We start from the raw sequence: 27,114 nt of genomic DNA, 5'->3' as shown, positions 1-27,114 counted from the left end.
TCTTGCCCTTGACTCTCCTGAGTCATACGTGAGATCTGTAGACACAGGTTACAAAGGGAGAAGAAATGGGCGATAGAGAGCTGACGGGCTTCCCAACTTCTCCTTTCTAATGCCCATGCCCCCCAGCTGCTGGCAGCTAGCAGGCTGCCGTTTCTCTGCCCGCCCTCTTGCTCCAGCTAACCACCCCTCCTTCCCAGCACCTCTCAGACCCAGCCTCCCCACCCCCACAGCAGGCACTGGACTGGTTCCCGGGAGGTAGCATGGCCCCAGGCACTGCGCTCACCTGCTCAGCTGCCTGGCTCCCTACAGAGGTGCTCACTGCTCTGGTGTGGTGCTGCTTGGTCGGGTGAGTACCTGAGGGTCCCCTCTCTCTGCTCAGCTTTTCTGGGTTGCTAGATTTTCTCGACATGTCCATCTCACGTGCAGTGTCACTGGTCACTGCACCCCCTTTCCTTATTGCTGCCCGCGCTTCTCAAATACAGCCATGCACTGCCCTGCTGCGTGAAGGCAGGATTTCTCTGCACAGGCGTGGCTGGCATTTTGGAGTGAACAGTTGGTACCCGGCTGTGTCCTGTGCATTGTGGGATGTTTACCATTTCCACTAGCATCTGCTGTTAGATGCCAGTACTGGGCTCCAACCCCTACATGTCCTCAGAAATGTCTACAATGCCCCACAGGAGGCAAAATTGCCCCTTTTTGGAAACCACTGGGATGCAATGCCAGTGCGTAATAGGCTTTGGTTTGATTATTTTTTGGTTCACTCTCAGTTGAAGATGGTCTCTACATGAAAATTAATTTTTGGTGTAGTGTTCACTTCTAACTTCATGTTTTACCGACAAGCTCACAGTACAGAGAGAAAAGGGTGTCTCGTTAAGCATTTTCTAGATTGAGTCGTGGGGTGTGATTTAGTTGTCATTTGCTTTCCTGGTTAGTGGAGTTGGAGTGTTGTAGGGAGGGGTGCAGAGGACAGCAGACCCTGAGCACCACCAGGGCCTGCATGGTCCTGTAGCCGTCCCCTGCGCTCCACTTTCCCAGGAGAAGGGTTGCCCCAGTTTCCACCACTCTGAAAGGATAAAGCCCTTCATGAAGGTGCGTCAGATGCTTCAGTGTCGGAGCCGAGGAAAATCCTGTGTGGCTGTGGAGTTACGGCTTGCCTCTGTGAAAGCCAGGGGCCCGTGGGGAAGGCAGAGGAGCACTTCCGCCTTTCCCCCATGTGTATCCCGGTGGGAAACTGGTAGGAACGGCAGCATTTCGTGATGGTTCGGAAGGGTCACTTTAGCTCTTAATCAAGAAAATGGAGTACAAATGTGCATGGTAAATTTTGTTTGGCTTGAGATTTCAGCTTGCAACCTGACAAAGGACCGTGATTTAAATATGAAATCTTTCAGGCATACCCTGCTAATGTTTTCTTATGAAGTTTAAGGAAGGTTACAACATAATAAGTGGCAGATCAGTATCAATTCTGATGGGCCCAGTGCTGAGAATGGATATCCTGTTGCATTACCCAAACACAGAGCATCGCTACTATGTTAGTTATGGTTTGGGGAGTTTTTTTTCTTTTGTCCTTTCTTTGGCATGAGCTCCGAAATGCTGGCCTGCATATTTGATCCAGTTGGTTGCATGACATTAATTCCTGTAAAGCTTGGGCTGGTCAGTTTACCTTGGGCTGCAGGTGCACACCACGGCACCTTGCAAATTAGGGAAATGAAGACCTGGGCGGAGGTGGAAAGACAGGTTAGACCTGGTCGTGATGTCATTCCACTTTGATTTCTAGAGTTCTCACACAGCCTGGCAGGAGTCAGGGCGAGCTCTCAAAGGAATAGAAAGGGCAAAAAAGGTGTAGAACTCCGTGTAACTGACCATTCTTGAACCAGCCATCACTTGCAGCCTTGTTGCATCAGCAAATGGACCACTTGCTAGTGCCGTCTGGGTGTCTGCTAGAGGCCTTTTCTGGTTGCCACACACTCAGGGCTCTGCCAGCATTTCAGGTTAAAGCCTTTCCCTCCTCAGACTCAATTAAGAAAATTAACTGCAACACAATCGCCACTTGTTCTCCATTACTCACCTGCCTGCTCCTAGTGCAGCCCTTGTGCTTGTTGCAGCCTGTTGCTCTGAGAAGGCAGCTTAGGAGCACATGGAGCCTTCAGCAACCGGCCTCGGTGCCCAGGTTCTTGGGTTCTTTGTGCTGGTGACTTTGGCAAATGTTTTCCTGTAGTGACATCCCTGAAACATCGTGGTTGTGGCATATCAGGTTAAGCTGTCATCTGTAATACTGGCATTCCACATTGGCTCTGCTTCCTGTCCCTGCTGCTCCACCTTCCATCCAGCTCCCTGATGATGAGCTCGCAAAGGCAGCGGAGGATGGCCCAAGTGCTTGGGAGAACTGGGCAACGTTTCAGGCTCCTGGCTGCCGCCTGAGCCAGCCCCAGCCTTGCAGTCATTTGGAGAATGAACCAGCACGTGGGAAATCTCTCCCATTCTCCCCCTGTCAGTCATTTTGCCTTTCAGACAGATTGATAGATAGGTGTAATCTGTGTGTCGATCTTTTTCTGGACCGTGGGAACCAGGACCTGCCTGGGAATACAGGGCCTAGCGGGGAAATGATCTGAGGGAATAGGTGAACAGAGACTCCATACGGGGGGAGATCTATTTTGAGAGTCAGGGTTGAAATGATCTTCGATCTACTGATTCATTCCCTAGATGGCCCCAATAGGCAGCACTGGGCCAGGATAAAGCAAGCAACCAGGAACTTCACTTCCTGCAAGAGTAGCAGGTACCTGAACACTGAGCACTCTTCTGTTGCTTTTTCAGGCCATTGGCAGGGAGCTGGATCTGCAGTAGAATAGCTGGGACTTGAACCCAGAGCCTAAGAGACAGGAGGCTGGCATAGCAGGCAGCAGCCTTACCTGGCATGGCATATCAGTGACCCCAAGACTCTTTTGTTGTTGTTGCTTTTTAAAACTGCTTTATTTCTATTTGAAAGGCAGATTTACATAGAGGAGAGACAGAGAGAAGGTCTTCCATCCACTGATTCATGTCCCAAATGGCTGCAATAGTCATAGCTGAGCTGATCCAAACTTGGGAGCCAGGAGCTTCTTCTGGGTCTCCCACATGACCGTAGGGGCCCACGGACTAGAGCCATCCTCTGCTGCTTTCCCAGGTCATAAACAGAGAGCTGGATCAGAAGCAGAGCATCCAGGGTCTGAACCAACACCCATATGGGATACCGGCGCCACAGGGTGGAGGATTGGCCTGTTGAGCCGTGGTGGTAGCACCCCAAGACTCATTACGTTGAGAGATTCAATGCAGGAAGAGAAAAGAGGTGACCATGTGTGTGCTGTGTAGCTCATTTCTGTCTCCATAGAATACTGACTTACCTCACATCATAGTTCATGAAGCCAAAACCTTGTTAGATACAAACAGATGCAGGAGGGTGTTTTTCACGTCACCAGCATCTGAGATGGCATCCTAGTGTTCCAGAGCCACAGTCCCCTGTCACCTGCTGGGTTTTTTTGGGTTTTTTTGTTTGTTTTTTGTTTTGCCTTGCAATTCACAGAATTAAGTATCTGTCCTACACTTATCCTGCCTAGCAATTCATTAACCTGAGCCTGTTTGCCACTCATTCCGTGGCCAGTGGCCCAAGGCTTTCATAATTCCCAAAGAACACGTGCATTTTGATGCTGTTTACCCAGTGAATAAAGCACTGTCTTTAGATGATAAGTCGTTCACAGGTTGATAAGGCAGGTTACTGTTTAAATACTGCTGAGGCATAAGCGTTGGTGACCACCGTCTGGTTTGAATAAGAGTTGGCTCCTGGGACTGGCACAGTAGCCTAGCGGCTAAAGTCCTTGCCTTAATGCACCTGGATCCCATATGGCGCTGATTTTAATCCTGGCAGCCCCACTTCCCTTCCAGCTCCCTGCTTGTGGCTTGGGAAAGCAGTCAAGAACAGCCCAAACCTTGGGTTCCTGCACCCATGTGGGAGACCTGGAAAAAATTCCTGGCTCCTGGCTTCAGATTGGCTCAGCTCCTGCTGTTGCAACCGCTTGCAGAGTGAACCATCGGACAGAAGATCTTCCTCTCTCTTTCTTTCTGTATACCTGCCTTTCCAATAAAAATAAATAAATTTTAAAAAAGAAAAAAGTTGGCTCCTGAATTCAAGCACATGTTGAAACCAGAGTCATAAGCTGGTGGTGACTGAGAGGGTGGAACACTCAGTCCACTGGGGGTTGTACAAAGCAGCCTTGCAGGAGGCCCACGGCCACTGGGAGCTCAGGGACAGTTGGTTGGAGAGTGAATCAACAGATGTATGATCTTCCTCTCTTTCCTCTTCTCTGTATACTTGACTTGCCAATTAAACATCTCAAGATGGGAAGATGATCAATAGGCAATAACTTTCGTTGGACGCTGCCGCATAGCAAGTAACGCCCCAAGGCAGAGTGACATCCCGGATGGGCCCTAGTTCGAGTCCCACGTTCTTCACTTCCAGTGTAGCTCCCTGTTGACATTTCTGGTGAGGCAGTTGAGGATTTCCCAGGCCCTTGGACCCATGATTCCACATGGGACACCCAGAAGATGTCCCTGGCTCCTGGCTTTAGATAGACAATGCTCTGGTTGTCGCAGCCATTTGGGGGGTGAACCAGGGATGTAAAGTATCTCTCTGTCCTTCCCCCCCATAACCCTCCCTCTAGTTTGGCAACTTTGACTTTAAAATGAATAAAATGAAATCTTTTTTTAAAAAAAAAATGTAAAGTAAATTGCTTGACCAGAGGAAGTGAGTGAATTGGGTCTTTCAAAGGCAAATGATGCTCCGGTCCCCAGACTGTCTTCCAACTGTGTTTTCCACGTCCCTGTGTCTCTTCCTTTGAGCAGTGTCTTCTATTCCTGAGGCGGAGGGAGCCTGCCACTGAAGCACTCTCCTGCACTCATCCTCCGCATCACCCAGGAGGGGTGCTGTGCGCCCTTACACAGGCACCCTTGCTGTGGGGTTGGAAGGGGCCATGCTGGCCGAAGCCTGGACTCGCCATGTGCTTGTGGCTCGGAACGTCCAGCGTGAATAGATTGTGGCAGGGGCCCCAAGGATGGGCATAACCTGGCCTTGGAGTGTTGCCTGACCTGTCGCCTAGCAACTCCCAGCTGCCCTGTACAATATGCCGTGGAGTTTCTAATTTATACTTGAACAGAGTCTAGCTGTGCGCTCTGACTGGCTAATTTCCCGTTATGAATTGCGAACAGCCACTCTATTACACAGACCAGCAAGAGCGAGGGCTCCCTGGAGGCTGGGCTCCCCAGAACCCCAGGCCAAGGACTTGCCAATAATGACCACTTGGAACAGTTTTGAGTGGTTTCTGAGTCAGATTCACCATCTGCTTTTTTTTTTTTTTTCCTTTCTGATACTCTGTATACATCCACGAAGAAGCCAATTATAATCAGCATCAAGGAAAAAAAACTATTCTTAGCAGTGGGCGGGGCTTCAAAAAGTTCGTGCAAAGTTTGCATCATCTTTTGGCTTCTTTTAATTAAGAACTAAAAGATGCTGAGTGGTCGCCGTCCTCCAGGGAGGTGAGATTGTCTGTGCCGCTGAATTTCAAATACCTTCTTCATCCTCGTACTGCATTTGTTTTTTTCCTTCTTTCCTGCTTGTTGTCCCTGCTCTGGGTGGCCCCTCGATGAGTTGGGTCTTATCATGCCACTAGCCTGGTGTCATAAAAATGTTGGTCTGGCTGAGCACCCCAGATCTTTGACCGGTGTTCCATCCTGGCCTTGAATGTTGCAGGTCCACACTGGCCCCACATTCCCACTTGGTGCTCTGCCTGCCAGAGCATCACCCGGGGGCTGTGGAACCGTCTCAGCAAGTGGCACAGCTCCCTTAGCATTTCAATGAGGGATTCAGGCCTCCTTGCCAGCGTCTCCTGGGAGAGGCAGCTGCCCTCCTAATTTGTATTTCTCAGCGTGATTTTTCTGAGCAGTTCTGAACAGAAGGAACTGCGACCTGTGGGATAGTGCGGACAGTGAGGAGGAGAGCTCACAGAGATGCAGGGTAGACAGAAGCCCGCGTCTGCTCGGGGAGGTGGAGCAGCAGCAAACTGGGATTTCCAGCTGGGATTTCTGCAGGTGGCTCAGCCTGCTTCCTCTTCCCCAGGGCTTTGTTCTCGTTGGAACAAATCCTGACCCTTGACTCTGCCCCGCTTCACTGCCCAGCCCTCCCCCTCCAACTCTCCCCTTTTCAACCTATTTTAATTGATTTTTCACAAGGCAGTTTCTGAGTATCTTCTACCCCTTCAGCATGAGGGCACGGAGTTGTGCCTCTTTAATCATGAGGATCCCGGTCCCCATGAACGCCCTTTCCATTGCACTATCTTCTCGCCTCCTTGGTTCACCAGTAAGCCTTCGCTTTGTTTTTCTCCTTGCAGTAGAGCATGCACGCGCACATGGAGGTGCTCACATCACTCCTGCCCCCCTAACAGAACACAGATGTAGACCCAGATCAGAAGGGTGGGCGTGGGTGACAGCTGGCAACCATGACCTCGTGAAAGCCCATGTAATGCCCTCATCTCTGTCTCCTGATGCCGCCAGCCTCATCTTGGACAAATCTGTGCTCTGCTGTCGGCTTCACATTGTGTAGGGTTGCAGGGCAGTGTCAGCAGACGGGCTCTCACCGATTGTGCTCCACACCTATACCAGCCTCGGAAGCGGTGCCCTCCCACACCTACACCTCGTGTCAGCCGTGCTGTGCCGGCACGTGACCTCACTGGGGGAGCCCCCAAGGTACCGAGGGCCTCTGTGTGAGCCTCCCCCATTCTTCCTCCACAGTTTCTTCCCATCTTTCTCCCTGTCTCGGGGCTCCCTGTACTTTCAGTTACCTTCCTAAGGCACCTTTGTCCTCACCCCAGCTTACCTTGGCATCTGTCAGTTTCAGATGAAGCAGCTGCCTTGGATTCTCACTGTGCCCTAGGAGCCCGACTTGTCTGGCCTGGGTTTGCACCTCATCTGTGCCCTGTGATACCCATCTGACTTTGTCATTGGCACCAGCTCGCATTGGCACTGCCCCTTCTCTACGGCACCGCTCCATACTGATTGGCTTCCTGGGCCTCTGTGAGGCTCACGGTGTTAACTTCAGTGTTTTGCTTTTTTATTTATTCTTTAAGATGTATATGCTTATTTGAAGGCAAATTTACAGAGACAGAGGAGAGACAAGAAGAGACAGATCTTCCAACTGCTGGGTCACTTTCTTTCCACATGACTACAATGGGGCTGAAATGACTGGAGCCGAGCCAGGCTAAAGCCAGGAGCCCAGAGCTTCATCCAGGTCTCCCACATGGGTGCAGCAGCCTAAGTGCTCAGGCCATCTTATACTGCTTTCCTAGGAGTATGGCAAGGAGCTGAATTAAAAGCAGAGCAGCCAGGAAACTCATGCCCATATGTGATGCTGATACTGCAGACAGCAGCTTGAGCTGTTACACTACAACACTGACCCTGTGCAACAGAGCTTTAAAATACACATTCACTTTACACCATCCTTATGTCTCTTGGTCTTACTGCAACCACACTTCTTCCTTCCCAGGAATAATCCTTCCCTTTCTCCAAAAGCCCTCTTCCCATCTGCAGACAGACTGCACACAGATGTCACACACACATGACTGCCATCCTCCCTGGGCAGACTCTGCTGTTCAGCAGTGACACAGAAGAAGCCCCACCCACAGTAACATAGGCGATTACCCCGCATCCAAGTCACACTGAGTGCAGAGGGAGACTCTGCGGTCTTGCAGTCTTGTGCCTGCACCTTTGGGTCCCTTGGATTTTGAATCCCTCTAGGATTGCAGAATAGCTGCTGAGTAGCAGTCATCACAGGCCCACTGGACACGCCCACTCATTTTCCCCACACGTTTTTTTGTGTATCTCTTATACTCTGGACGCTTGTCTGAATAAACAAGACCTTGTCCGCATATAAGAGACACTGGTCTTCAGAAGAATTAGCGCTGAGCCCCATTCAGAATGTGAATACTTCTCCTGAGCCCGTCACTGGATTTGCCTCGCCGTGGCTGGGGCCGCGTGCGGGGCTGAGCCTGACTCCACAGGGAGCTGGGAGAGGGAATGTCTGGCCAAGCAGAATGTGTTCACAAGACAGCTGCCTGATGATAGTTGAGGTTCCTTTCATGGGGAGTAGGGGGACACTGAAAGAGCTGCCAGAGAATAAATCTGTAGATGAAAAGGATGAGATATGGAAACATAAAATCCAGACCTATTTGTGTTTTATTGTGTGTACCCTTTAGAAAGCTCCCAAGAGGATGGACTTTCTGAATACACGTTTTATACTTGGGACAATTTTAAGGAAGAATTTAAATAAGTATGTGTTCCGTACCCATCAAGCCGTATTTGATATTGAACAATAGAGAGCAGTTGTGTGGCAGGTGCTTGGCCTGGCAGTTAGGACTCCCTCGTCTGTTAGTGTGCCTGGATTAGACTCTCGTCCTTGGTTCAGCTTCCTGCTAGTGTTTACTCTGGAAGGCAGCAGATGATGGCCAAGTGGCCAAGTCCCTGCCGTTCATGCGAGTCCTTGCTTTGGCTCCACCCAGCTCTGGCTACTGCAGATAGCTGAGGAGTGGACCAGCAGGTTGGAGTGCTCTCTCTCTCTCCTCTCAAATTAAGAAGATAGTAAGTATAAAAAAAGAAAAAGCCCAGTGCTTAATGCTGAATGACTCAATAATACTGTGGTAGATTTGTATAGACAGAACTATGAAGAAATACAAGCATTACTCAAAGTTATCAGGGCTTCTAGAATAGTGCTTCTTAAACTCTATCAAGTTTTTTTTTAAAGATATATTTATTTCTATTGGAAAGTTATATATACAGAGAGGAGGAGAGACAGAGAGGAAGGTCTTCCATGTGCTGATTCAATTCCCAAGTGGCCGCAATGGCCAGAGCTGAGCTGATCCGAAGCCAGGAGCTTCTTATGGGTCTCCCACGCTGTTGCAGAGTACCAAGGCTTTGGGCTGTCCTCTACTGCTTTCCCAGGCCACGAGCAGGAACCTGGATGGGAAGTGAAGGAGCTGCGACATGAACCTGCATCCATATGGGATCCTCGTGCTTGCAAGGCAACAACTTGAGCTGCTGTCGCGCACCAGGCATGAAACTATTAAGTTTTAAAAGGCAGGTTTTGGCTTTATATTGCTAATTGGTTGAGAATGGGTACATCTGAAGAAATACAGCAAAAAATAGCGAGGTGAAACAGATGCTGACTGCTAATTGTGGCCTTTGGTGGGGTTTTCCTACAGGAAGGAAAAACACAGCACCTGAGCCCAGATCACTAGCCCACATCTCCACTTGCGTCGTTGTCCTCACAGATACAATAGAACATTTCTCTCACCTGCTGACCTTAAAAAAGGCTTTGGCGATTTGATTAAGCTAATCAAAATCTCTGGTAATGCATATTTAAATTTTAGGTGCTATTATTTGTAGTTTCATTTGCACTCAGGAAGGAGACCATAGCTTTCCTTGCAGCATTGGAGAATAATGCCACCTCCTCTTACTGCAAAACCTGGGTTCCCTCCTTGTCAGAACAGGCTGCTTTCTGTCCACATAGAACCACAGAAAAACTACAGGTGCCTTGTTGCCAGACACGGTGGGAATGTGGGGTGAGGAGGCTGGGACCTACCTGCCCCAGGATCTCCAGAGAATGCCATGTCCAAAAGGAGCAGAGTGGGAGAGCTGGCAGCCAGCAGTGCAGAAGAGAGCTCAGTGGCAGGCGGCATTCTAAGCCTGTGGCCCTTGAAAGGGGAAGGAAAGTGGCTGCAGCAGGTGCAGGGGATATTAAAGACAGGAAACCGGAAAGAAGTAAGAATGGAAGAAGCTGTGGCGCAGGGCAGGTGTCTATTCTTAGCACCCACGGGAACACTCAGCCGAATGATCAGTATATGTGACTTTCCAGACCTTTCGTGTTTTGGAAACCAGTGTGTGACAGAGGGAGGCCCAGTAGCAGCGAAGTTTCAAGTGAGTGAGTTTGTCCAGCGACACCAAGAGAAAGGTCTTCCTTCTGCAGGAGAGCTCTTGGCTGTTGGCTTTCTAAGCATTTACCTGCAGGCTTATGGAGGAAGGAATCGGGGTGCATACACCACCGTTTTGACCCCCTCAGTCTAGCTTCATTATATATTACTCCAAAGCGGCTTTTTTTCCCCACCATTGTCATTAAGTAGCCTGCATATACTGGTTTCAGCAGTTTCTTTAATAAACAAAAACCAATGAGTAAATTTGATATCCCTAGGAATCTCCTAGAATTTACAGATGTTAAATCAGTAAATAGAATGTGCCCGTGTTGTTGGGGAATCATCATCATCTTCTTGAAAGGTATTTTGTATTTTTTTTGAAATTACTGACCATTGGTCATGTCTGATGGCTGCGTCCCGGATCACTGACCTCAGGGGTCCTGTTCATTGGCTGCCTTAGCTTGAGTGTCGTTTTCCATCTTTGAATAATAAACGATATTTGGTGAGAAATGTTTCGGTCTCTAAAAACACAAAGCTTCCGTGAAAGTACTCTGATGCTTGGTTTGTATGAAACTCGCTCCAGGTAGTGCACAAATACAAGCAGAATGCCCGTTTTGAACCTTGTCTTTGGCATTGCCAGGCCTGGAGGACAGAGAGGCATCAGTGGAAATAAAGTGTGAGGCACATCTGTAATTCCAGAATGTTCCAACAGCTGCATTTGAAAGAGTAAAAAGAAACCAATTCCATAAAGCTAGCTTAATTGTGTATATTTTTAACTCAGAATATTCACATTATTATTTCAAGTTATCAGTTTCAAAACTGTTGAGATGTTCTGCATTGTCTTTTTCATGCTTTTGAAATCTGGAGTGCAGTTACCTGGAGCACAGCTCTGTTTGCCTCAGTGCCCTGTTTTCCCAGCTTTTGTTCCCTAACTCAGGAGTCTGGGAGTGCTTTTCCGTAAGTAGCAACATAGTCAATATTTTAGGCTTGGTTAAGGTAGCATGAAAGGGGTCATAGACAATGTGTGGCTTTGTTCCAATAAAACTTTATTTACAAAAGCAGGTGGCAGACCGGATGTGGGAATGTGGTGTGCAGGCTACCGCTTGCCAGCCCTGCTCTGGTTGACTGTATTATCTCCTTTGGGTTTTAATCCTCAGCAGTAAATTTCTATTTTGGTCTGCAACCAAGATAGCTATTGTGATGCATTTCATTCAGGACCACAGAGGAAATAAGCAGCAGAAATAAACTCCATTGTTCAGCCATGACTGCTTGGGGCCGGCAGGAACTCCCCCGGCCCTCCTTGACACACCCTTCCCCGGGTCACCAATGTAGTCCCCGGTTGGAAGTGCTGACCTGGCCATCTCATCGCCCGCTTTTGAGCTTTGTGACTTTCAGTCAGTTAACCTTTCTGAGGTTTGGCTTGTCCAGCTATAAAATGGGGATGGTAATCCTACCTACCTCCTAGAGCTGCCAGAGCCAAGTCAGAGCTCGTGGAGTGTCCAGCCCATTGTAAGTACACACTGCTGTTTGTTGTCGCTGCTGCTACTGGTGCTGCTTGTGCAGCCACCACTCGTGTTCATCCTCCTGGGGCAGTGCGCAGGTCATAATTGGCTCACCTGTGTCACATTAGCCTTGACCTTGTCCAGCAGGAGAGGCACTATGGGGCAGGATTTGTGGGGATTCGATGTGAGAAGCCTTAGGAAGCTGTTGCTCCTCTGGCTTTTCGAGTGCTATGTTATGGGTCCTGGAATGAGTCACCTACCCTTGGTCTCTGATGAAAAGGCTAACCGCCTCCCTGCTCACCTCGCTGGGTGCTGGAGATGAGCAAAGGGTGTCTCTGAAGTGAAGCAGCTTGGGATTGTAGAATGCTCTGCAAACATCAGCTAATAACATTTTCCAAACTGGTGCTTTTCGTTGCCTTCTGTCATGCCGTTTATCATCATGGATGAATTTACTTCATTGTCTAGCATCATTTGCTCATTTGTCACAAGTCAGCTGATTGAAGTTGTGTTCACTGACATGATTTTTAAACAGCAAGAAACACTACCCAGTACAGAGTTGGAGCTGGGGAAGGGGGGCGTTTACAGAGGGCTCTGGTGCCCACAGGCTTGGCCGCTTGGTGGACTGAGCCCCGTAGAGAGCCTGGAAGGGCACTCCGCCCCAACAGCTGGACGCAGAATCTGGCTAGAGCTGAGCTGAAGACAGCAAGTGAGTATTTTAGTCAAGGAACAACTAGGATTATCTGTAATTGAATGAAAATGTAGGGTTGGTGTTGGAGTGTATTGACTGGGAAGACGGATCAGTGCCATGCTGTGGAGGCCTTGAAATTGAAGGCTTTGTCTTACTCTGGCGTCAGCTGGACGTTTGTGGGTTCTTGGGATTGGTCTGACTGAAGTGGTGCCCTGGAAGGGGTATTGTGCCTGTGTTGTTGGGGATGGGGGTGCATGCGTATTATTGATGCTTACATGTGGCCTTTCCCTTGGTTGAGTTTTATGTGGATCTGCAAGTGAGTACAGCAACTCCAGCTGGACAGCCTGGGGTTTCCTGGCTCAGGGTGGTAAGGAGACTCAGACCCAGAGGGGCGTGGCTTAAAGACTGTACTTGGTGAGCAATTTCCATGCCGCATGACCTGACCTCCGGGTTGGACTCACAGCTCCACTTCTGCAAGTCTTGGATCTGTACCTCACCTCTTGGGGTTGCCTCTTCTCCAGGGGAGCTAGTTTCTGCCTCTCTTCTCAGAATGTGATGAGTAGCAAGTGGAATCAGCTGTGGCCACTGTCCCACAGCCCAGGGGAAAACGACTGCTCTCAGTACAGAGAACTTTTGCGACTTGTTTAATTGGCTTGTAGTGATGGCCTGCAAAGAAAGTAGACTGCTGTTTGGAGCCGTGTTCAAAGCCTACGAAGCTTCCTCTCTGATGATATTTATTCATTCAAGAGCAGTGGATGAGTAAGCTTCATCAGAGAAGTTTGATGTAGCAAGGAGAGCAAGTAGAGACCGAGATGGTTCGCAGAGTTTTCTGCATGAATGAGTCAGAGGCAGGAATGGGAAACTAGGGTAAGATTTACTGTCAGTGTTAGGCTGGGGGTAGTAATTCAGTAGTGCGACATAACTGGTCTTTGGTAAACTCTTCTGGAACTTTCTGTAACTCCTTCAGGCTTGAACAGGGTTTATCAGAAGGTTCAGTGTTGCACAGAATTGACATAGGTTCCATAACAATGATGCAGACACGAGCAAGGATGCCCAATACGTTAAATTCTTTCTGTGAGGTTGGATACCTCTCTGATTATGTTATTAAACAAAATAAATAACAGTTCTAATAAATAGCCAATCTTTGTTATATTTCTTAGGCTGCTGGGGGCTAACCCTTGATAGCGTGAGCCGTGTCTGAGCCACCCAGACTACAGGCCTCCTTGTGTATATACCATTTAAAGTATTGCATGGGAAGTAGGTCAAGATTCATTAAAACCCACAATGAGGAAAAGGAGGACTTGTTATTTGGTTTTTGCATGTCCTCACACTCATTGGGAACAATAGTCCCAGTGTGTGTATGTGTTAGAGGGCGGTGGTTAAGCCTTATGAGGTGGGGTTGAGGCAGTGAAGCAGTGATTGGTAGAATGTGTAGGTCCTCGTGTAGTGTCCCATAGCCATTTGTCTGCCCCAGGAGCTCTGGACGTGGCAGCTCTGGGGCTCAGGTCTATGCCATTTTGCCTCTTAGGCACGTGGGATCTCAGGGGAGCTGGTAGCTGTGGGCCTGGCAGAGGTGGAGTTTGCTTTGCTGTGTTTCCTGCAATTCCTCCTGTGGCTGCTCAGTCTCTGCCAGGTTTTTAATTCATGCTTTCCACTGATTAAAATCATGTTTACTTTCTTCAGAATCTCTAATAGGCTGTGATCCTATGCATACCTTATCTTCCAGTGAACAAAGGAAGGAGACCCTTAGAGGCCCTTAGCACCCAGGGGTCCCCAGCTCAATTGATTCCAAGTTCTTGGCCCATCATGTGATGAATTCAAAGCAGAGAAGTAAATAGGCTGCACGTGGGAGAACAGGACTTCATGGAGCGTGAAGGGACAGCGCACATTCATGAGTTCAGGCAGACGGCCTTCCTTCTGTGCAGCTGCCACACCCTCCCCTCCCAGGTCAAACGGTCCCTTTCTGGGGCAGGGAGTGGTTACCTGACCAGGTGGCTCTCTGACAGGTCTGGTGGAGTTTGGACAGGGCTCCAGTGCCCCAGGGGAGCTGGGGAAGGTCTCCTGGCATCCCCACATGTGGCCACATACATGTGCTCGTTGTGGCATCCTGCATGATGAGTGAGGCTCAGATGCATCCTGAGAAGTGGCTGTGCCAAGCCTGCAGCCATGTTGGATTGGAACAGAAGAGGGTAGAATTTTGGAAGTGTGTGGAGACAGCTGGCAGCGTCTCAGCACCCTTGCTCACTGCCTTGCTTCCTACCTGTGTCAGAAGGATCGCTACCAGCACTGAATTGTCACCTGTGTTCAGAAGTTCCTGCATGAACTGTCCAGTGTGATGGGGTATTTAAAGCCAAAGCAGGCATTATTAAGTATCTTACCAAATCATGCGTCACTGGGAAAATGAACTTGATGGACGTAGGAGTCGTATGAGATTTCAGGAGCTGAAAGCTCTGTGAGACTGACCTTTCTGCTTCATTTCAGTAAATGTCGGAACAGGTGTGCAGGACTCCTGTCTGTTGCTCCGTCTCTGTTCACCCACGTGTCAGGTGGAATGGTATGAGCCAGCTAAGCTTTCCGCTGGCATCGTTGTGTGTCTGGAACAGGTGCCGTCCTGCACATCAGTCAGGGGACAGCTTGTGGTTGCCACAATGCTGCTAGGCCACTGCACTGGGCCAACCAGTGTGTTTTTGTCGGTAGTCACACATTTCTGTAGCCACTGCCATAGTCATCCATAAAGAAACCCACTCAGGCTCTCCCTCCCCTCCCCAACCTATCTCGCCCTCATGCCCCCATGCTTCCATCAGTCCTAAGCAATCACTGATCTACTTGGTTACTTTGAATGTCTGGGTTCTGGACACTTGCTGTCAGTGGGGACATGAAATAGTCTTTTGTAATTCACTCCTTTCACTTGCTGTAAGGTCAGGGCTTCCCCAGGTGATAGTTTGTAGCAGTACTGCACGCCTTTTTCCAACCCAAATAATTGCATGTTAGTAGATGCTGAGCTGCACATGAGCTGTGCTGTGGGCGCCTTGGCTGGAGCCAAACAGGCATTGAAAAGGTTTGCTTCACATCAAGTGCACATTTGCTTTTCTTATCATTATTCCCAGAACAATGTAACATGTCAAATTATAACATTGTTTTAGACATTACAAGTAATTAAGATTATTTAAAGCAGAGGGGGATGTGTTCATAAGTTATATGCCACTACTGTATCATTTTTAAAATTTTTTAAAAAAATTATTTCTGTTGAAAAGTCGGATACACAGAGAGGAGAGACAGGGAGAAAGAGGAAAAAATACCTTTTTTTTTTTTTTTATTAGAGACTAATTTGGAAGATACGAGTGACAGGGAGTGTGAGACTTCCCATCGGATGGCTCAGTCTCCCAGTGCCCAGTAGAGCTAGTGTCAGGCCAAGATGAAGCTGAGAGCCAGGAACTGCAGTGGAGTCTTCTGTGTTGGTGACAGGACCCCAAATCCTTGGGGCATCATTCACTGCCTCCCTGGAGAAACACCCAAAAGCCAGATCATCAGCACCCGGAAGCCAGGATGGGAGCCAGGTAGTCCAGTATGGGATGCAGGTATCGCAGGAGGCAGATTAAGGCATGGCCCACAACTCCCACACCAACTAGGTCATTTTATCTACGATGACGCTTGGGTGTCAGGAGAAGCAGGGCCCCGCCCCCTCACGGAGGATCTGTTGTGACCTGCATTGGTGTGTCCTGCTGCTGGTTATTATCGTGTTGCGGGGTGTGAGCAAGATCACACCAGGCAAGTCTAGGGTTTATTCAGGAGTCTTTATTAACCAAGCTTGATGATAACAGGACCCGCTGAAGATAGCAGATCACAAGTCCATATGGCAATCCAGTCAATTGAAACCCCAATAGGAACAAATGGTCATTACTCTCAAGTCCATTCGTTAAGATGAAGACCTGTGTCCCAGCTTCGCCAGTAATACAAGAGACATGCAGCACATAACCCGGGCACAGGCAAGGCTGCAGACATTCACCTTTCCCTGTTCCCTCTGAACATTCCACTACTGCTAGGCCTCACCTCTCCTGGAACTCTCGAAGCTACACCAACTAGAAATACAAAGAATCTTAGCATTGTTATCTTTACTGTCCTGCCCAAGCAGTGAACAGAGGGTGAGGAATACAGACACACAGGGGCGGTGCTCAGGGGACACCTGTCCTCAGAGTCTTTGGGAAGCCAGAGAGCAAGCAGCTGCTGGGGAGCCCGGGTTGAGAGTGCTAGAGAGAAGGAAGCATATGGCCAAGATAGTGAGCCCCCCTTATCATGAGCCTTTATAGGGTCTTGTGGGTGAGTGGTTACACAACAATGCAATATCGCCCCTCTCGCGTTCCAGGTGAGCGTCACAGATGGGCAGGACGGACCACCTAGGTGGTGGGCGGGGAATGGCTTCCACGCTCATGACTCTGAGCAACAGTTGTAGGGTTACCAGGGCAGTACCTTAACCGAGCCTCTGTTTCTCCCTCCCATATCCACGCCGTGATGGTTTTGTCTTCCCTGATATTATCTGTAAATTGTCAGCGGTGTGTCATATAGAAAGTCTTTGAGTTGTGTCTCTGATTATTCCCACCCAGTTTTCTCTGAGCCGTCTCCCCCAACAGCGCACCTTGCTCCTGAACACCTTGGAACGGTCGTGGGGAGTAGGTCGTCGTTTCTGTTGTTGCCTTTATAAAAATGAGGTCAGAGTACTTGTTGCTTTTGCGCCTCAGTGACACCTTGTCAAGGGCTCAAGTCCATTGTCCCTCTTTCCGTTGGGTCTTAATTTTGGAATAGCTGCACAATACCCAAATTACCCTGCTGGCCCTTGACGGAGGTCTTGCTTGCAGTGTCACCCTGAGGAGGTCCTTTTACTGGTCTGTCTCCAGTGCTCCCTCTCTGGAACATGGTGACCACCCAACTTGAGGCCAGGTGTTGCCCACCTCCACCGCCTGCCGCAGACTAGCACAGAACAAACCAGTGCCCACGTCATTTCTCACCTCTTTGCTTTTGTCAAGCTTCTTTGCAGCTTTGAATGCTCCTTCCCTTGCGGTGCCTTAAGAGCCCGGACTGTGGTTTGAACCCATTACAGTTCCAGCATTTTCTTCTTCCCTGTGTTCCTAAGGAGCCTAACTTTATTGAGCCTAGACCCTTTCCTGCAGAGGTGCTAATATTTAGCATACCAGACACCTGCCTCAACTTCATGGATTCTTGGAAACCAAATCCAGCTGCTGCTGGTCCGTTGTTGCTGGTTGTATCCCTGGCTTGAATTGCAAAACCTTGCACATAGTAGGTGTGGTGTGAGTTTTCAGTAACTGACTGTAACTGACCTGGCTCTCAGGCTTTGCCTTCCAAAGTCCAATTTCCTTATCTACATAAAAGCTTGCCCTGTTAGTAGCCTGCAGGCAGTCTTTGTGGGGGAGAAGTAAGTTCTGGAAAAGGAGCTGCCACTGGAGCCGGGGAGTGTACTAGGGACCTTTTGAAAGGCAAAATACCTTGAAGTCATTCCTCCTGCAGGCTCCAGCTGTGACATCTTTGAAAGTTAAATTCACCAGAAAAGGAAGTTGTGCTCAAAAGCCAGGCAGGCACCCACGAAAATCCAGCAGGAGCCCCCTGGTGTGCTCCCTGTGACTGTGATTGCTGGGTTGCCTAGGGCGACAGGCAGCCCACAGCTCCCCGCACCCCGGTTAAATTACTGGGAAGGGGCCGGAGCACAATGGCGTTGAGAGCCTGGAAGTAGCAGCCGCTCCCCATGCCCCTCCCTGCACCCCGTCCCCCGTCCTCCCCCGCTCCCTCGCTGGGCTGTATCAAATCCTACGAGCACACCACACTCATTAGCCCGAGAGTGGAAGGGTTGTCATGGCGACCGGGCACTTTTTAAAGCGCAGGAATGGAGTTCATTATTGTTCCGTGTCTTGAGCTGTGAGGAAAAGACCAGTGTGACTGTCGTTTTCCATATGTGTGTTGGTCTGGAAGCCCCGCGGAAGGTGGCATGTCCCTCTGGGAGCCGGGGAGATGGTGAGTGAGGACGCACTTTTGTGCGGAGGAGAAGCTTGGGGGGAGATCCCGGAAAATTTGTTCCTAACGCCTGGAGGGTGCCAGACTTTGTAAACAGAGATTGGAAGGAGAGAAGCCCGGGGGCGGGGGGGGGGGAGCGGGGGGAGTCAGCCAGGCTTGGGAAGTCGTTTGGCTGCACGTCTTTGAATTGAGAAGTTCCGTGTTGCTTTGCTCCAAGCTCATCTTCACACATTGCTGCTGGTCGCTCGGATTCCACTCCTGGACCAGGAGAATAGAACCTAGCCCCCCATGTCCCTCAGGCTACTTTCTTGCTCCCCATTTCCTATTTTTAATTCAGATATAACAGCAGCAAGAGTCACCACGTGTAATTCCGTTTTCAGCTTTGCTTTCTTACTTTCCTCGGGGTAGTTAAAAATCAGGACTCTAAACCAGGGACCCACTGTGCTTTGAATGTTTGCTCTCATTGGTGATCTGGGGCCGGTTAGAATACCATCCAAGGGAAGACGGTGACCCAAGTTTTCATGAAAAAAATCTGAGAGAGGACGGTCCATCAGAGAGTGGCTTTAGGGGGACCTGGCATTTACTTCTGGCTTGTTTTGAAGTGTGGGGATTAAAATTATGGCTGTAAGCCTAATTTTAAGTTAATGACTGACTGCTTTGGCTTTCTTGGTACTTTGAGCAATTACATCCTATGGCACTGTTTTTGTTTTGTTTTGGGCCTTTTAGTCACACTTGTATAGGACAACAAAATGCAAATTAATTAAAGGGAATGGGTCGCTGGACTAATAAAAAAAAAAAAAAAACTCACCGTCTAGAACGCGGCCGGTGGAAATGACCCACTTTTCTGCTTTGCTCTGAAAGCCCCGTCCTGGCAGCAGGGCTGTTGGCAGCTGAACTGAGCAGACAAGGACGCTGCTTACAAAGCCCAGTGTGGCCGAGCTGCTTTGTCCTTGATGGCTGTGCGCTGGGCTCGCTGTGTTGTAACGAGATGTGGAGTTCTCTGTAACTGTGGCATTTGACCATGAATTGAACAATTTCTAAGTTCTCTGTCATTCATGTCACTCTTTTTCTCCCCTCCTCGTCTTTTCCTTCCCCACTCCCTGTGGTGTGTGTGTGTGTGTGTGTGTGTGTGTGTGTGTGAGAGAGAGAGAGACGCCTAACTGGGTCATTCTTTTTTGCAGTTTAAAAGTGTCTTTTGGTGTCCTTAAATTGCGGTTTTAAAAGTACAATAAAATAATAGCTTTATGCCACTTTATGAATTGTTTGGGGAAACAAATGGATTTTGAACTATGGGTACATTTGTGATAAGGCGATCAGATATTTGAAGCATGACTGTTAAAGATCTATTGGCATCTTTTTTTTCAAGTTTTCACATTGAAATATGATGTACATTGAGATCTTTGTGAATGAGATCCTATGAAGAGCCTGCTGGATGGGGCATAGTGGCAGGGTGGTCGTAGCTGAGGCAGCTGCGGGGTCCACGGGGCCTCCTTCCTCTCTGTGTTTTTGCAACATTCTTGTGGGTACTTGCCTGAGTAGATGCGAACCTGAGGTGGGAGAGCTTCCTGGCACGGCCTGTCCCGGCCTCCCTGGGGTTCTCCAACATGTCTACATTTCAGATGCCGGACCAGTTTGACCAGGCCGTGGTGCTGAACCAGCTGCGGTACTCGGGGATGCTGGAGACAGTGCGGATCCGCAAGGCCGGGTATGCGGTCCGAAGACCCTTCCAGGATTTTTACAAAAGGCAAGAGGGGGTGCAGTGGATCTACTTTTCTGAGGCAGTGGGGGAGACTGGGCCTACAGCAGAAGCTGACGCCATGTGTCCGTGGGTCGCAGGTATAAAGTGCTGATGCGGAACCAGGCTCTGCCCGAGGATGTCCGAGGGAAGTGTTCGGCCCTGCTGCAGCGCTACGACGCCTCCAGCAGCGAGTGGCAGCTGGGGAGGACCAAGGTAGGGACGCAGCCTCCGACCCCCGGTGCTGAGGGCTGGAGTGTGCTGGGCTCCAGGCTCCCTGGATCGCTTGCTTTATAGCAAACCCCTATTGTCAAGGCTACCATGATCTTTTCTGTCCAGACAGTCCCTGCTTCACATGAAGTCCTTGGCTGGGGCAGGTACTCACGTTTCATTGGGAGACAAATTGAAATATCTCATCTTTGATGTGTGCGTGTGTGACAGATTGAGGGATGCGGCTTTGAGAATCCTCAGCCCATTCCAACTCCCTTCCCATAATTCAAATTCTGGGAGGTATCCATGAAGCCGCCTTAGCTGTTGTATGGTTGTTAATGCTGCAAAGCTGTAAGGTGTAGCACACGCATGTCCTCCTTTTAGCTACACTCAGAAAACCCTCTCTGGGAAAGTGGCTCAAGTGGAGCTCTTCACAGCACAAATAATTTGCCCTGTTTTTTGTTGTTGTTATTGTTGTTTGTTTTTTCAATAGAAAAGAAATTGCATTCTGCATAAACTAAAATCCCCTTCTATCTCATGGCCCCATAGAAAGATTTTTGTGGCTTACCCAGCCATTGGCTGCCTTTCCCGAGCTCTGAAATGCCAGTCCAACTTCACTATCTGTTTATATTGTGAAAAGTAGCCTTGGAGAGCTGGGGATGGTGTACTGCAGGAGCAGGGCAGTGAACAGTGATGAGGGCCAAACCGTGGGTTCACTGTGGTGCTGAAGGCAAGACACCCACGCGCGACTGGTGAGTGAAATCCTAGGACGGAGTCTCTGATGAGTAATATGCTCTCTCCTCTCTGAGAAAAATCCCTGTAGATTGAAATGATGAGACAGGATTGGCCGTTGTGGCTTGGTGAGTTAAGCCCGTCCTATGTGGGAATGCTGGTTGGAGTCCTGGCCTCTCTGCACCCTATCCAGTTGCCTGCTAACATATCTGGAAAAGCAGTGGACAATGGACCGTATACTTGGGCCCCTGTACCCCACTGGAGAGGTGAACTTGAACATGGCCCGGGTTGTTGTGGCCATTGAGTAGGTGAACCAGTAGATGAGAGATCTGTGTCTGTGAGACTCTGCCTTTCAGATAAATCTTAATTAAAAAAAAATTTTTGTAAAAAAGAAATGATCAGGGAAGTTTTCAAGAAGAGCTCTTTAACAAAGGGCTAAGTTTCAAAAGTAGTTGAGTCATTTATCTGAAAACCACAATCATAAAGAGCTTCCGTCTGCCAAGTCCCACCCTGGGTCCCTGCAGCCAGCCGGCGGCCACGGCCCAGGAGCCAAGCGAGGCCAGGCGTCCCTCGGGGGCGTCAGAAGGCCCTCTGTTGACCGCTGCCATTGCTACCCACGCTGTACATGAGCTGGAAGCTGAAGGCCGGAGTGCAGCCCTAAAGAAAACCCTGCATCCACGTGTGCTGTGGGTATCTCTGGCTCTGGGCTGCCTTCTGCTCCCAAAGAGAGTTAAAGTTTAATTGGTGGAAAGTTGGAAGTGGACATTGAATGGGAGCTTATCAGCTGGCATAGACATTAGGAAGTCAATTGCAAACATTGAAGCATTTGAATGGAGTCCTCTGAATGCCTTTGCTTTTACCAGGCCTTGATTTAATTCTTCACTAGATTTTGTTTCTGTGAGTTTTACCACCTGTAAGAAAAGTTTTTCTTTTTTTTTAACTAAGAAAAAAAATTTTTTTAAATGTTTTTAAAGGTGTTTCCATTTAGTGGTTCACTCCAGGTTTGGATCAGGCCAGACTGGGAACGCAGAGCTCCAGCTGGCTCTTCCAAGGTCTGCTGCTTGCCCCCTGTCAGGAAGCTGGAGTAGCCAGGCCTCGAACCGGAGCTTCAGGATCAGAAGTGGGTGCTTGAGGGAAAGTTTAACCTGGCCCCATTTTCCTTTCTTTGCCCTTAGGGCGCATTGGCCAACTTATACTCTGCTCTATGTTTCCAGAAGAACTAGGGGCTCTGCAAGGGGGTTGGAGAAGAGGCCCTCCCCCTACCCCCGGGCTATTTCCCACTTGACCGAGCTCTGCCCTGCCCTCAGCTGCTCTGTGGAGCCTGGCACCGATAGGTTGGGTGATGCCGCTGTCCCTTGGCCCTGAGTGGGGCTGGCTTGATTCTTCGTGTTGCCCTGGGAACGTGGCAGGGTGATATAGGCTATCTGCACGCACCCGTGTCACTGTTTGATCCAGGGCTGATGTTCCCAGCGAAGCCGAGTCAGGACTCTGAGACCAATTGGCTCCCATCCCTTTGCCCTAAGCTGGTGAGGGAGACCCTTCCCTTGCCACTTCCCATCCAGCTCCCTGCTTGTGGCCTGGGAAAGCAGTCAAGGACGGCCCAAGGCCTTGGGACCTTGTACCCACAGGGGAGACCCGGAAAAGCTCTGGCTCCTGACTTCAGATTGGTTCAGTTACGGCCGCTTGGGGAGTGAACCATCGGACAGAAGATCATCTGCTTTGCCTCTCCTCCTCTGTATATCCACCTTTCCAATAAAAATAAATAAATCTTTAAAAAAAAAGTGAAACTCAGGAGAGTACTTGAAGTATTTCCTTAAAATTCAGGCTTGATGAAAGGTGCTTTTGATGGATGGTTTGGGCAAGGACAGTTTGTGTTTCTGAACAACTTTAATCATCTGCCCTCCCCCCCCCCGTGGAGCAATCTCTCTAGTGGTGACAGAACGTGGCAATGGGACAACAGGAAGAGGAGTGTATGGAGCCTTCTTTGGGAGAATGATTTCAGTCAAGTTTTCACAAATATTAACAACTCCAAGTTGGGAATAGATGTGGCCTCGACGAGTCACAGGGTGGTCGGGCCCGAAACACCTCCTCCTGGCTATTAGCAGAAAAGTATAGGAGATGTTTGACATTTTTAAATAAGGATGAATCAAGAACTTTATGCACATAATCAACCTGAAATGACAACATGAAAAGCCGCCTTGATTAAAGGGCCAGTCACAGACACACCTGCCTAATTTAACAAGCCTAGAATTCATTTATTCTTTCTCAGTAACAACTCACTACAGTGTGTTCTGTCACAATTCCTTTGTCCTTACAGCAGCCAAACTGAGTGTAGGCAAAATAAGTTAATTCTCAACAGACACGAAGTTGTATTCTTAATGTCGACATTTTTATATACACTTAAATTTTTGAAGCTGGAATTCTCTGATCCTAGTACTTGGTAGATATGAAGAGAGGGTTTTCACGTGATAGCAAAAGAACACTCCAGAACTTTCCGGAGTTTCCTCCTACCTCTCCTTCCCCTGATAGCAAAAGAACATTCTAGAAATTTGCCAATGTCCTCCCATCTGCCTCCCTTCCTGTCTTCTGTGTCTGTCCGCCTCTGAGGCTCCATGATGGAACAGTGTTGTTTGTCCCAATCTGCTGCGTTATCAGTTAGTTAGAAAGTTGGAGTTTTGCCTGTTGAATCCAACAACCACCACAACAAGACTTAGTTTTTGTGTGTGTATCCTTTTTATTTTCTACTCTCTGTCATACATCTTGATTGGATTCAATAAACAGACCATTCTAGAGCGCATGGCCGTGTGAGTTCGGAGCAGATGTAAGGAGAGCCGGACGTCTGTGCTGCAGAAAGCTAACTGACAGAGATGCCTCCTCCTTCCGGGCAGGTCTTCCTTCGAGAGTCCTTGGAGCAGAAGCTAGAGAAACAGCGCGAAGAGGAAGTTACTCGTGCAGCCATGGTGATCCGGGCACATATTTTGGGCTACTTGGCAAGGTAAGAACCAGTCCGAGGGGAGAAGGCCTGGGGTTCCCTGAGGGCGCTTCCCGGTCTGGCGTTCTGCAGGAGCTTAGCCACAGCTGGCTGTGAACTGCGGAGTCCCGGGTCAGAAGCCCAGGTCAGCTGGACCTGCGCAAAATGGGAAGGCTGGTCTTCATGCTTGCACATCTGCTTAGCGCACTGACTGTTAGGGACTCCCTGGGGTATGGAAATGAGCCACTTCGGGCCCACCCATCAGGTGCTGAGGCCGCAGCAGCCCAGCTGTGGACTCTGATTCCCACCCTCGTCTCAGACCGCTCTGCAGCTGTGTGCATGTGTGTGCATTTTAGTTCACACCCAACTCAAGGTGCTTCTGCTGCGATGGGGTGGCCTGTGGGTCGGAATAGAGCAGATCCCGAGGGGTCCCGTTTACCCAACTTGCTGCCACAAAGCCAGGAGAGTGACTGGGTCTTCCTTTGGTCTGGTTTGTTGGTATTGCTTTGTTTCTCTTTGTTTTGAGCTGAGGAGCTGCCTGGTTCCCCTGAGTCTCCAGAATGAGTCATTCCAGAGCCAGGTCCTCTCTTCATCTCCCTCAGACCCCTTTGAATGGCCCTGAGCCCCAGGACCACAGCGCCCCAGGCTCTCCCCTCCACCACAACCTTTTTTTTTCCTTTTGCTTTGCAGAAAGCAGTACCGGAAGGTCCTTGAATGTGTGGTGACCATCCAGAAGAACTGCAGAGCCTGCCTGCTGAGGAGGCGGTTTTTGCACCTCAGGAATGCAGCCATCATTTTCCAGAAGCAGTTCCGAGGCCAGAGTGCCCGGCGAGTTTACCGACAGCTGCTGGCAGACAAGCGGGAGCGAGAGGAGAGGAGGAGACAGGAGGAGGAAGAGAGGTATGGGGCCAGTACGGCTGGGATAAAACCCCAGAAACACATCTGTGCTGCATGACTGCAGGTGCGGCAGGAATTCCCAGGGGGCGCTGCCGAGCCTCCTGTGGAATGTGAAATTTCCCAGCAGCACCCAAGATGCAATTCTGCATGTATTTTTATTCTTGAACAAAAAAAGGCAGAGCTCTGTTCTTTCTGGTTGTTAAGCAAAGTTTGCTTTTTTTTTTTTTATGTATACAAGTTAGCTGTCACCAAGCGATGGCTCTAAGGTTACTGCTGTTGATGTTGACTTCTGTGTCTGTTCTATTTCTAGAGAAAGAGAAAGAGCGCGCCAGGAAGCGGAGCTCCGCGCCCAGCAGGTGACACACACAGCAGAGACTGCCTGCTCTCCCGTGCGTCCGTTCCCTCCGCACGCACGGTTCCACACTGCAGAAAGGCACTGGAGTACCAGCTTGGGAGGACAGGTTTATGGTGTGATTTCTAGGCTTACAAGGGAGTCGAGGTTAGCCAAGTGCTTAAGATGTTTTAGTGTAAATCACACCAGTATGATTTCCCCAAACCTGTGTAACCTCTGTGCCAATTTGCTTGGCAGCTGTGGCCAAATGCCAGACCTGGTGGGTTAATCAACAGGGACTGCCCGTTCCCAGGGTCCTTGAGGGAAGATGAAATCCAAGGTCAGGGTTGTTAGGAGGTGTGGCCCCTTCTAAGGGCTCCTTTCTGTGGGCATCACTGGTGCCCCCTGTGTGTGTGTGTGTGTGTGTGTGTGTGTGTGTGTAAGGACCAGATAGGATCAAGATCTTTCCTAAAAGCTTCTCTTTTTTTTAAGATTTATTTGTATTAGAAAGTCAGTTGTACAGAGAGGAGGAGAGACAGAGGAAGATCTTCCATCCATTAATTCAATTCCCACACAGCCGCAATGTCTGGAGCTGAGCCGATCCGAAGCCAGGAGCTCGGAGTCTCTTCCGGGTCTCCTACGTGGGTGCAGGGTCCCAAGGCTTTGGGTCATACTCGACTGCTTTCCCAGGCCACAGGCAGGGAGCTGGATGGGAAGTGGAACTGCTGGAATTAGAACCGGCACCTATATGGGATACTGGCGTGTGCTAGGTGAGGCCTTTAGGTGCTAGGCTACCGTGTAAGGCCCTAAAAGTTTTTTTTAATTTAATGACTTCGCTAATGATCCTGTGTTTAGATGCAGTCACATCCCGAGGTTCAGGGGCAGGGGACACATGGGATCCCTGAACATCCCTGATTCCTTGTCGTTGCGGGGGGAGCCCTGCCTGAGCCGCCTGTAGAGAGGCGTCCTCCGATCCCCTGGTTCTGTCCCGTGCAGGAAGAGGCAGTGAGGAAGCAACAGGAGCTGGAAGCCTTGCAGCGGAGCCAGAAGGAGGCCGAACTGAGCCGGGAACTGCAGAAGCAGAAGGAGAACAAGCAGGTGGAAGAGATCCTGCGCCTGGAGAAGGAGATCGAGGACCTGCAGCGCATGAAGGAGCAGCAGGAGCTGTCGCTGACCGAAGCCTCCCTGCAGAAGCTGCAGCAGCTGCGGGACGAGGAGCTGCGCAGGCTGGAGGACGAGGCCTGCCGCGCCGCGCAGGAGTTCCTCGAGTCCCTCAACTTCGACGAGATCGATGAGTGTGTGCGCAACATCGAGCGCTCGCTGTCGGTGGGCAGCGAGTTCTCCGGTGAGCTGAGCGAACTGGCCGAGAGTGCCAATGCCGAGAAGCCCAGCTTCAACTTCAGCCAGCCCTACCCGGAGGAGGAGGTGGATGAGGGCTTTGAGGCTGACGACGACGCCTTCAAGGACTCCCCCAACCCCAGCGAGCACGGCCACTCGGACCAGCGCACCAGCGGCATCCGCACCAGCGACGACTCGTCGGAGGAGGACCCCTACATGAACGACACGGTGGTGCCCACCAGCCCCAGCGCGGACAGCACAGTGCTGCTTGCCCCGTCCGTGCAGGACTCGGTCAGCCTGCACAACTCCTCCAGCGGCGAGTCCACCTACTGCATGCCCCAGAACACCGAGGACCTGCCTTCGCCGGACGGTGACTACGACTACGACCAGGATGACTATGAGGACGGCGCCATCACATCCGGCAGCAGCGTGACCTTCTCCAACTCCTACGGCAGCCAGTGGTCCCCGGACTACCGCTGCTCCGTGGGCACCTACAACAGTTCTGGTGCCTACCGGTTCAGCTCCGAGGGGGCTCAGTCCTCGGTGAGTAGCTGCGCCTGCCACCGCCTGCCCGGGGTGTCCACTTGAGCAGTGGAAGTGCTCTGCCATCCGTGTCCCTGTGCCGTTATCCGTAGAGTTGAGGCTGGTCCCTCCATGGGTAACTGAGCCTTCTAATCACAGCCTCTGACACAGTCTCGAATCCCTT

The 27,114-nt window shown here is 50.0% G+C and overlaps 1 protein-coding gene across 1 annotated transcript in view; it reads left to right on the top strand.

Moving 5' to 3' along the window:
• Window positions 1–27,114, top strand: part of MYO10 (myosin X) — a 181,843-nt gene that overhangs the window by 126,484 nt on the left and 28,245 nt on the right. The window contains exons 20-25 of the mRNA XM_040977322.1: window positions 19,814–19,938; window positions 20,031–20,145; window positions 23,760–23,866; window positions 24,533–24,742; window positions 25,050–25,095; window positions 26,067–26,951. Coding sequence (XP_040833256.1) covers window positions 19,814–19,938; window positions 20,031–20,145; window positions 23,760–23,866; window positions 24,533–24,742; window positions 25,050–25,095; window positions 26,067–26,951 — 1,488 coding nt within the window. The remainder of the gene's footprint in view (window positions 1–19,813; window positions 19,939–20,030; window positions 20,146–23,759; window positions 23,867–24,532; window positions 24,743–25,049; window positions 25,096–26,066; window positions 26,952–27,114) is intronic.

This window comes from Ochotona curzoniae, unplaced genomic scaffold, assembly GCF_017591425.1.
Source record: "Ochotona curzoniae isolate NIBS_2020 unplaced genomic scaffold, NIBS_Ocur_1.0 contig_2754, whole genome shotgun sequence".
Taxonomy (NCBI): domain Eukaryota; kingdom Metazoa; phylum Chordata; class Mammalia; order Lagomorpha; family Ochotonidae; genus Ochotona; species Ochotona curzoniae.
The sequence above is the reverse complement of the archived record's forward strand: the minus strand, read 5'-3'. Positions and strand labels throughout refer to the sequence as shown.